Genomic DNA, 10,833 nt, shown 5'->3' with positions numbered 1-10,833 from the left:
CTACCATTAGTTCCAGCATGGTGATGGTGTGGTTCAGAGGTTCCCACAGCGGCAGTAACGTCCTTAAATCAAGGGTTCAAGGGTACTTTATTTGTCACATGCACAGAAATACAAAGTAAAACATGCAGTGAAATGAAATGGGACTAGACACTCAACACTGTGCCAGAAAAGAAAGAGACAATAGTCTCTAGAAAGACAGAGGACATAATGAATGAATGAATGAATGGACTTTATAAGGGACATAAAGTGCTGAACATAAAGTGCTGTGCAAGTAGCAATAGTGTCCTGCGCTATAAAAAGACAATTTTAAAAAGGCAGTAGCCTAGCGTAGTACAAGGGAACCAATTGTGCTTTAACCTTTTCTGATCCAACGGACCCACAGGTGGATCCGAAGTGATATAAAGAGCTTAACTCAATCAATTCTCTTCATCGATATCACATTTTTTTCACAACTTTGCATGCTATACGATGCCATCATTTTGTTTCCGAGACGGTAAACACGGCCGAAGTCACTTCCAGTTTTCTCCAGCTGGAGAATGTGTCATTGAAATTTCAACGCCGAATTTCCATACCATTGGTCGGCCAACCCCAAAAAATCCCCAAAAATTCTGATACATGAGAAAGGTCAAAGGTCAAAGATGGTGCCAAAATATCTCCAAATGGCCTAAACATATAGGTGTCCGCCTAAACATACCTGTACTAAAACAGGTACAAAGTTGCATTTGCTCACATTACTAGCATCGACTTTGGCACAAGTACTAATAAGACCCTGGAGTACTGATTCCTAGATGATTTGGGCTTGGTCATCAGGTTTCCAAGGTGATATTCACTGTAAAAGCTGTTGTTTTTTTAGGCGGAGATTGAATTTGAGATGTTTTATAATGTTCTAGCTCTATTTACTCTGACACAGTAACATAGATTTTGATTCTGACACTTCTACAGCCACCCCACAGGTGTTAGCTTTCATTTGATAACAAGATCATTATGAAGGCCCTTGTGATTGTGGAGATATTCTATATTCACTGTGGGCATGTCATTTCGAGCAGAAAACCAGAGATAAATATATATGTGCTATTAACAAAGAGCAATATTTCTGCTTTCTTTCATATTTTCCTCTAGCCCATTCCACATGGTAACTCCGTAGAATGTTATGCACCTGCTCCTGAGATGGGTGTGAGCATAACCCTTGTTAAAGTTGTGGTTACCACTCAAATGATATCCCTTATCCCTCTCTATAAATATATATTTTAAAATATTACCTGGGAGTTCTTGAGTCTTTATACATTAACTGTTTGTTCCCTCTGTCTCCCTCAACAGCCTGCTGACCCTGCCCCGCTTGACGGCCGAGAACATCTTGTATGGTCCTCCCGGGGGGTGCACAACCCCCCAACTACAACAACAGTGGAGGGTCATCAGCGCCGTCAAGCAGGTCCTTTGGGAGACAAGGAACATCAGGGTCTACCAGAAGCAGAGCGTCGACCTGACAACCCTGAGGAGGAGAATCCACCTCTTCCTCAGGGACCACGCTATCACTGATTTTAAAAATAACCAGGAAAAAGCAAGAGAGGTGTGGGGGGTGGAGAGATGGAAGGACGTCAACCTCTAAACCGCCCCCCATGCCGCACCGCATCGCCCAACCCCACCCCATCTCGGGCCTACCTCACTACACCACCAGTTCCTGCACCATCACCTTCACCACCGTTCCAGCACAAGCCCTGGTCAGCAGTATCACCATCACAAGGACCAGGAGAGGAGCAGCGCACAACACCAACAGGGAAGTTCACTGCACCTTCCACCACTTACACATGTACACAGCACTGACCCACTTCCTACCCTCACCAGAACACCACCACACACAACCCACAGCCGAACCAGCCGTCTCTGCCAGCACCACCAGCACCAGGATGACCAACACCACTGGGTCACAGGGAAGTACTGATCACCTGCCTGACACCAAAATACACATGTACACAAAGCCGGCACACCTCCCTTCTCTCACTCCCCTATCCTTTCAGGCACTCACGTCAAATCCAGCTCTGACACCCACCCAGGCTTCCAGACCCAGGAGCAGAGACCGGCTGGCACCACTACGTTACCCCAGCACCAACCCCAGGTTCCAACTCAGCGACCCCAAACCCCCAGTTCCGGGCCCCCCTCCCCAACTCCAGGCCACCAGCTCCAGGCCCGGTCCCCTACCCGCCAACCCCCAGCCCGGAACAAGCTGAGAAGAGGCAGGGAGCTTTTTCCTGGATAAGCTGTGTACAGGTTCTTCGCCCCTGCTTGCCTGCCGTGCGCCGGGCTCTCTGGGCCTCTCCTTTGGGGCCTCCAGTCGGCCTGCGTGCTCGATCTGCTTCGTCACTGGGGCGCCTGGTCCGGCTAGCCTAGGGAAGGGCTACGGGAGTCTGAGCCTGGTGGGCTGGGCCGAGTGCGCTGGTGGTGGGGCGGGTCGGGTGAGTCGGGTCCCTCGGGGGAGGGAGGTGGGGGGGCCGCGGCTTTGCACTGGTGGGCAAACTGGATAGTAGTCGCTCTACAACTAGAGGGCTGCAGGGGAATTTTCCTGGATGCACAGCGCACAGGTTTTTTACCCCTGCCTCCTACCGACACTGGAACCTGGACACTGTACACTGAACACTACACTACATTGGACACTACACTACACTGAACATTTTAGATAGTTGTTTGTAATGTTGGTTGGTGTTGAATGGAATGTCTGATTGTCTTAAATGTCTGATTGTTTGATTATTGCCTGTTGATGGACTGATTGTATACATGGTGTTGTGTTTTTATAAAAAAAACAATAAAAACACCTTTATGTGTTCAAGTCTTATATTCTACATATAAGATATATTACTGTTGTTTGACCGAGTACTAGTTTGTTTGATTACGGGGTTTTTTGTTAGGTTTTTCTTTAAAACTGTCCCACTTTTGGGGGGTTTGATTTTTGTCCAAGTAGCTTTGGTAAAAATCAAACCCCCAAAAGTTATACAATATAAAAACCAAAAAAAGTAACAGGTGTTATTCCTTCATTTATTTATCTATATATTTATTGTTAATTTTGACAGACTTGTTCCTCCATAGTCCTTGGTCAAATCAGAGAAATCATAAACATAACATAACACACTTGACTTATTGTACTTTACACTATTATTGTGATTTTCTGGCTGCAATGCCACGGCTGAGGAACCTAAGCCAAGGAATTGTGCTCTGTACACTGAGATGTAATAAAAAGTGCTATACTATAACACTATAAAAGTATAAGAAAGGTGCTATACAAGTAAAAGTTATTATTATTATTAAAAGCAATTCTGATTCTTATTCTGAGCATCGTTTTATTCCTCTGAGCTATTACTGTTACAGTCTGCAGCTGACATCAGTAGGTAAAGACACATTGACACAACCCCAGCAGCAGTATGATGGTATTCTATCAACGTCACTAAAGCTATATTATTCTTCATTTTTTATTTTATTTTTTATCAATGACCGTTTCCTGATAGCAAGGAACGCCCCGAGGTGGTCTGTAGTTACAGCAGAAGTCCATAGTAGAAGCGCCGCCCTCTACAACACGGTGGTCTCAACCACGTCCTCACAGTGGAGGTAAATTCGCTCCACACTTGTTTGTCAACTCATACATTAACTTGTACTCATCGTGAACATGTCTGGTAGAGGAAAAGGAGGAAAGGGACTCGGAAAGGGAGGCGCCAAGCGTCATCGCAAAGTTCTCCGTGATAACATCCAGGGAATCACTAAGCCCGCTATCCGCCGCCTGGCTCGCCGTGGGGGTGTAAAGCGCATCTCTGGTCTGATCTACGAAGAGACCCGCGGTGTGCTGAAGGTGTTCCTGGAGAACGTGATCCGTGACGCCGTCACCTACACCGAGCACGCCAAGAGGAAGACCGTCACCGCCATGGACGTGGTCTACGCTCTGAAGCGCCAGGGACGCACCCTGTACGGCTTCGGCGGTTAAACTATCCGGAATCCCCCCCCAAATCCTAAAGGCTCTTTTAAGAGCCACCCATCTCCACACAAGAGAGTTGATTCCATGGTCAGGCCGTCATTACACATTTAATTGTCATATCTTGCTTGAGACTTGTTCATTTCAGGCAACTATTTAAGGGGACGCTTGACATTATTACGTATTATTATATTGTACTTTATTGCCGCAACTATTTTCTCGGTTGAGGTAGTAACGTCAAACTGTATGATACTCTGGTAACTGGCCTACACAATAACGACACCTAAAATGACTGAGATATATGCTTAGGATGGCTGTGTAAATAATCAACCTATCCTGGCTATATGTACCGTGTAGAGAGCTGCGTATATCATTTATAAATATGGTTCTCATAATCCGTGACATCGGACATATTAATTCCATCTTTGCTAAAATGCATTGTCTCTATATGGAAACGTTAAGTCATGTTACCCTGATCACAAAATAATTCATTTGTCTTCATTGGAATTTACTGTGCTATAACAAAATCGTCGATTATTGAACAAACACATACTAATAGTAATACGTATATTCGCTTTTCTGAACAAGGGCTAAATGCAGCAGGCAACGCATGCTCTTATAATATAACGTATTGGAGTATGATGGAGCTTTTCCCTATCATATTAACGTTCTCGTTCTTCCCTTTCTTCTTTACGTATCACGGTAATTTATCTTTTTGTATGTGTGCGAAATCTCGCTATTCGAAACGACGGGGGGAGGGTGCGCGCGCCAGATAATTGTTTTTGTCCTTGAAACACAAAGCCTCTGTTTTGAGCGCCAAAACCCAACTGGGGCTTTGAAGGAGCCCCGCCCTTGTGTCTAGAGCCGCCTAATTTGCATAGCTCTCCCTTCATATAGGGGGTGAGCATGCACTGTCTTTTCAGTCGTTTCTGTAAAGCAACGAGACATCATCGTCATGCCCGAGCCTGCGAAGTCCGCGCCCAAGAAGGGCTCCAAGAAAGCCGTCGTCAAGACCGCCGGCAAAGGCGGCAAGAAGCGCAGAAAGTCCAGGAAGGAGAGCTACGCCATCTACGTGTACAAGGTTCTGAAGCAGGTCCACCCCGACACCGGCATCTCCTCCAAGGCCATGGGAATCATGAATTCCTTCGTCAACGACATCTTCGAGCGCATCGCCGGCGAGTCTTGCAAACTGGCCCACTACAACAAGCGGTCCACCATCACCTCCAGAGAGATCCAGACCGCCGTGCGTCTGCTGCTCCCCGGTGAGCTGGCCAAGCACGCCGTGTCCGAGGGCACCAAAGCCGTGACCAAGTACACCAGCTCCAAGTAAAACAGCGACTACTCTACCAACCCCAAAGGCTCTTTTAAGAGCCACCCACTCTGTCAACGAGAGAGCAATTCCTGAGTTAATGTTTTGTAGTATGTCTGATGACATAAGTTAAGATGTTGTGACTCCAGCAGTAGTTGCCTTGTGTTATGGGTGCTGGTTGAACGTGTGGGAGATTTAGCACGCCTTTCTATCTAATTTGCCTCGTTTGTTTAATGAACAGCGCCATCCATGACTACAAGTAACTACACTGGACGCAATGTTATATTATACCCATACACGAGAATAAGTTATACTAATGATGATGAAATGGCAGCAACTGCTTACACGCTATTAAATGTCTCCCTCGGTAGGTCTCTGTGATGAGAGGGGGGGGGGGGGGAAGGAGGATCATGGGGGTGCACAAAATTGCTTTCAATATGAACACAGACTTAATTCCTCTTTCCGATACAGCAATATATATACAGCGATACATACATTTGGATAGAAATGCACGGGCGATATTAGTCAACGTTTAAAGTCAGTCAGCGCACCACGTTAGTACTGTGAGAGCAGAACGTTTGTTGAACATTTTGTTTTCCGACACACAAAGGAGATTCACAAAGACGGAATGAAACTGGGCGTGTCTCCGCTCTAGGACCGGGTTGCTGATTGGATGAGGTGTCATCGACAAGGTGGCCAATCGACACCGGCCAGGGCGAGCTATATGAATTAATGAATGAATGGTCTTTATTGTCATCAATACAGTACAGGTACCATACAACGAAATTTAGGAGGGGGGGGGGCTCCCCTGGTGCTTGGAAAAAAGACTAAAAACAAGAAGGGAAAATAGCTGGTTTACATAAATAAAGGCTATGAATGAATGGACTTTATTGTCATTGCTACAGTACAGGTACCAAACAACGAAATTTAGGAGGGGTGGCTCTATGTACACTATCCACTATACTATACTACTATACTATACAATAAAACACTGTGCTGTACTCTATGCTATGCTATAAATATCCTAACATTTCCTATATCTGAACCTTATGTACACAAGGGTTGTCATATTGCACATAGTATTGTTGCACATTCATTTAAAGTGTTGCAGTTTGCAGGTTTGAAATGTTCACAGTTGTATTTCAATATTGCACTTGATGTTTACAATCTAGTAGCTGCCATCAAATTGTCTAGATTGTCCAGGGCCTAGAACCTAGGTCTTTGCTGTGTTCAGGGCCTGAATGGCTGAGCTTCAGTCTATTTGTCCGTGCGAACATGGTCCTGAACCGCTTGCCTGAGCGCAGCCGAACAAAGTGTTCGTTCCCAGGGTGGGATGGGTCCCTGGAGATCTTGGAGGCCTTCCTGAGGCAGCGTGTGTTGTACAGCTCTTCCAGAGAGGGGAGGGGGGCGCCGATGATCTTCTGGGCCGATCTCACGACTCTCTGTAGCGCTTTCCTCTCTGCGGCTGTAGGTGAGAATGCTCTCCACTGTGCAGCGGTAGAAGGTCACAAGCAGCTCCTGTCTGAGGTGGTATTTCCTGAGGACTCTCAGGAAGTAGAGCCGCTGTTGTGCCTTCTTGATGATGGCTGCTGTGTTGGTCCTCCAGGACAGGTCCTCCTGTATGTGCACCCCCAGGAATCAGAGAGTTGAGAGGAATATACATTAAGCGCTTTTATGCTTAATATGTATTGTATGTATAAGAGAGTCAAAGGTGTACTGTTGAATGACAGAGACGTTTTTATTCGACCATTCAAATCTCCCAAAGTTGAGTTTGTAAAAAAACTAATAAAAACACCTCAAAAAAAAAAAAAAAAAAAAACCCTGCACCTACCCACTTAGATAGATTTACCACACACTAATCCCCTTGCCTCCCCTGCCAGAACACCACTGCACACATTCCACGACCCAACCCACCGACCACAGCAAAAGCCTGTGTCCCTGCCAGCACCAGCGCTAGCCTGACGACCCTGAGATGACCAACATCTACACCACTCAGGGAAGTACCGCGCACTCTACACCGACACCAACCGACACAAGCCCCCAAAACCCGGCACCCCTCCCCTCTCTCACTATTTTATCCTTTCAGACTGGCGGGCACCAGACCACGACTCCCAGCCACGGGGTCCTGCTCCAACACCGGCCCTGGATTCCAGACCAGAGAACCAGCAGCAGACACACACGACATCAATTCCAGGCCCCCAGCTCCAGGACCCAGACCCAGCACAACTCCCGAGATCCAGCCCCAGAACCACATCAATCCCACGTCCCCAACACCAATACCAGACCCCATCCGAACGTCTAAACAAGCCAAAATGATCTTTATATAGCATTACTGAAACAGTGCAATTTAAGTACGTAGTTGTTTATTATCATGTATATATATATAGGTATATGAATGACACACAGACATTTTGATGTAAATATGTAATATATTGGTGTTATTATTATTTTTTTAAACAACAAAAAAAACACCTCAAATCTCCCAAAGAACAAAAATGCTGTTGATGAAATGAATGATAAGGAGTTACATGGGAGGCCGCTCTACGTGGACCGTGCCCAGAAGAAAGGAGAGCGCCAGCCTGAGCCGATAAACCAGGACCGCAGGCCCAGATACCAGGTTTGTGGACCTCCACTTTGCTGTTAATAACATAACTACTGATTGATAGATCCCTCAAACAATTCTCTTTGTTAAATGTATTGTAAAATAACTTCTGGAACACAAAATAATAAATAAAAAAAAATCAGGTGAAGGAATACAGGCTAAATGAATTTCAGAACATGTAAATGTTGAGAAGGAGATGAGTCTTCACAATACAACATCAGAACACAATTTTACCAACTCTTATATACAGACACTCTCTCCACAGGTTTGGGTTATAGACTCTGGGTCTCTCAGAGTTCATCATCAGTCTGATTGACAATATAATGATTAATCTGGATTGTTTCATGATCAGTTGTCAGTCATTTCCAGTAATAACAAAAGTAATAAAAGAAAGAATATACAGAAAAATCCCACGCTTCTGTTTTGTCAATCTATTGCCCTTTTTTCACATATTTCACAATGAGAAAATAACCAACTAGTTCTCATCAACTGCTGTAAACAGGAGCTGAGGCAGGACTATAAACCTACACTGACACAGTCCTGAAGACTTTACAGTCAGAGACTCCACCATCTCACAGGACCTGTACTGCTGCCCTCTAGCGGTCAGAGTGGGACTGACACTACACACAAAGGACAGCTCAAATACGCTATGGGACTTGTGTAAATACACTGCTGCCCTCTAGTGGTCAGAGTGGGACTGATGTAACCAGCAGGGCTCAAACTGGGGACCTCTCCCCTGGATGACCCACAATTCTACTATTAAACCAAGAGGAGTGTGGTCCCAGGAAGACATTTGGGCTGACAGGTCTCAGGCAGGGCTAACTCATCACAAGAGCGACACTGACACTGCACACTACACACTACACCCTACACACTGCACACTGCACACTACACCTTACACCCTTTTGCCTGGCTAAATAAAGATTAAATAAAACAATAAATAATAAAACAACAATAAATAAAGAAAAAACATGCCCTGAAGGTAGCGTTTTCTTTGTAGGTGTCTGCTGATGTTGTGAGTGGCCTTGTGGTAAAGCAAATGTAAGCAGAAGATTGCTGGTTCAAGCCCAGCTGAGGCAAGTGTGTTGAACACTTTCTTACACTTCTGCTTACATGTGCTTTACCACCAGGCCAGTCACAACATCAAAGGTGCAGTGGTAAAGCACATGTCCTGTAAGCAGAAGATTGCTGGTTCAAGCCCAGCTGAGGCCATCAGGGAACACACTTTCCTCTCATGGCCTAAACAATCTAGCTCAAGCTTTTTTTGTGTTAAATCTTCTCTAGGGAGAAGTTTCTGTGAATAATTTGTGACATTAAGATATAGATCTATTTATATCTTAGCTAAAGAGTGTATATTTATATATAATGTGTGTATATGAATTTGTTGTTTTTATATAGTGCTTGTAGGACCTGTACTGCTGCCTGCCGTCTAGTGGTCAGAGTGGAACTGACACTACACACAGAGAGGACACATGGCTACTGTATGTAATGCAGCATCACAGCTTAAATACCCAAAGTGACCAACTCTTATGTACACACACAGCTGCCCTCTAGTGGTTAGAGTGGGGATGATGTAAGCAGCAGGGCTAAAACAGGGCTCTCCCCTGGATGACCAAGATTCTACCATTAAACCAAGAGGACATCCTTGTGGTCCCAGGAAGACATTTGGGCTGACAGGTCTCAGGCAGGGCTACTCATCACAAGAAACATACTGACACTACACACTACTCACTACACACTGCACCCTAAACACTGCACCACTACACACAGGGGAGAGGGAACATCTGTGCATCCAACATCTCAGGGAAAACACACCACTATCCAACTGCATGTGTGTATTCTTGATCTTAGTGGAAAATCACAACCTTTGAGTTTGAGTGTATAATATGAAGCTTTATGTAATTGTAAAACTACATTATGACATCATTTTATAATCCGTCATCTTTGAGCCTTTGGTGTTCAGTGTGATCTCCCTGAGATTAGTTTACAAAGGGTCACAGTAGAGCCCGCATCCCAAAGCACAAACCCTGGGTAGAGGGGCTCAGTGAATGTGGAGTGGAATTTGTGCAGGAGGGTCAGTGTGTCAGAGGAGACGCTGTAGTAGGTCAGCGTGCTGGCTGTCCAGTCCAGATGCACTCCTACTCTGTGGGAGCCAGAGGCGGGGACAGGTATGACAGTTCTCTTATAATTGTGCCTGGCAGTGTAACTGTCATCAGAGCACCTCAGGCTCCAGGACTTGTCATTGGCTCCAAACCTACAGTCTTTACCCCATCCTCTCCTGCTGATTCCTTTATATGTCTCTACACAGCACCTGTTCACAGTTAGTCAAATCTCTCCCCGTGTCACCTTTCTGTTCTCCTCAGACACAGAGAGACGTCTGTGTGCTGTGTTTGGGTCCAGTGTGAGCTCACAGGCATCTGATATATTGGGTTATAACCCTAACCCAAAAATAATCATCAATACAAATGAATAAATGAGAATATTTACAATGTACGACTTGTTGTCGTAATTCTTTTTTCACTAAATATTACCTATTAATTTAAAATGTTTTACAAGGGATGCAACTAATTCACATGTACTAATATTTTAGATTTACAAATGAATACAATACAGGTGCTCTGTTTTAACTCTGCTATACCATAATTCTTGAATAACATTAGTCCTATTCTCTACAGCGTTAGTGACTTACATTTCATCACCCCAGGTTTGAGCCTGCACTCTCCACCATGGTCCACTATATCAACCACAGAAGAACACACAGTGGTTGAATGACACACTCACAATCATGCGGAAAATAGATACTGTGCATTAATCTAATTGTTACGTCCAGCCACATATTCAACCTTTACCTGAGTGTCTGTAGTTTACAGAGTGGATCTTTCTGGACAGCAGAGAGCAGCGCCAGTCCTGAGTCTCCTGGGTGATTGTAGCTGAGGTCCAGCTCTCTCAGGTGAGAGGGGTTAGACCTCA

General features: G+C 45.1%; 2 protein-coding genes across 2 annotated transcripts; both read left to right on the top strand.

The window, feature by feature from the left end:
- Positions 1-3,652: 3,652 nt before the first annotated feature.
- Positions 3,653-3,964, top strand: LOC308159781 (histone H4; the record flags this gene model as incomplete). Its single annotated transcript, XM_080533595.1, has 1 exon — positions 3,653-3,964. The coding sequence occupies one exon, from the start codon at positions 3,653-3,655 to the stop codon at positions 3,962-3,964; it is 312 nt and encodes a 103-aa protein (XP_080389721.1).
- Positions 3,965-4,907: 943 nt separating this feature from the next.
- On the top strand, positions 4,908-5,282 carry LOC308161107 (histone H2B-like; the record flags this gene model as incomplete). The annotated part of the gene is made up of 1 exon (XM_080535059.1): positions 4,908-5,282. One exon carries the CDS (start codon positions 4,908-4,910, stop codon positions 5,280-5,282), a length of 375 nt encoding a protein of 124 aa, XP_080391185.1.
- Between the last annotated feature and the right edge of the window lie 5,551 nt (positions 5,283-10,833).

The sequence above is a fragment of the Nansenia antarctica genome (genome assembly GCF_963989245.1).
Source record: "Nansenia antarctica genome assembly, chromosome: 6".
Lineage (NCBI taxonomy): Eukaryota > Metazoa > Chordata > Actinopteri > Argentiniformes > Microstomatidae > Nansenia > Nansenia antarctica.
The sequence above is the reverse complement of the archived record's forward strand: the minus strand, read 5'-3'. Positions and strand labels throughout refer to the sequence as shown.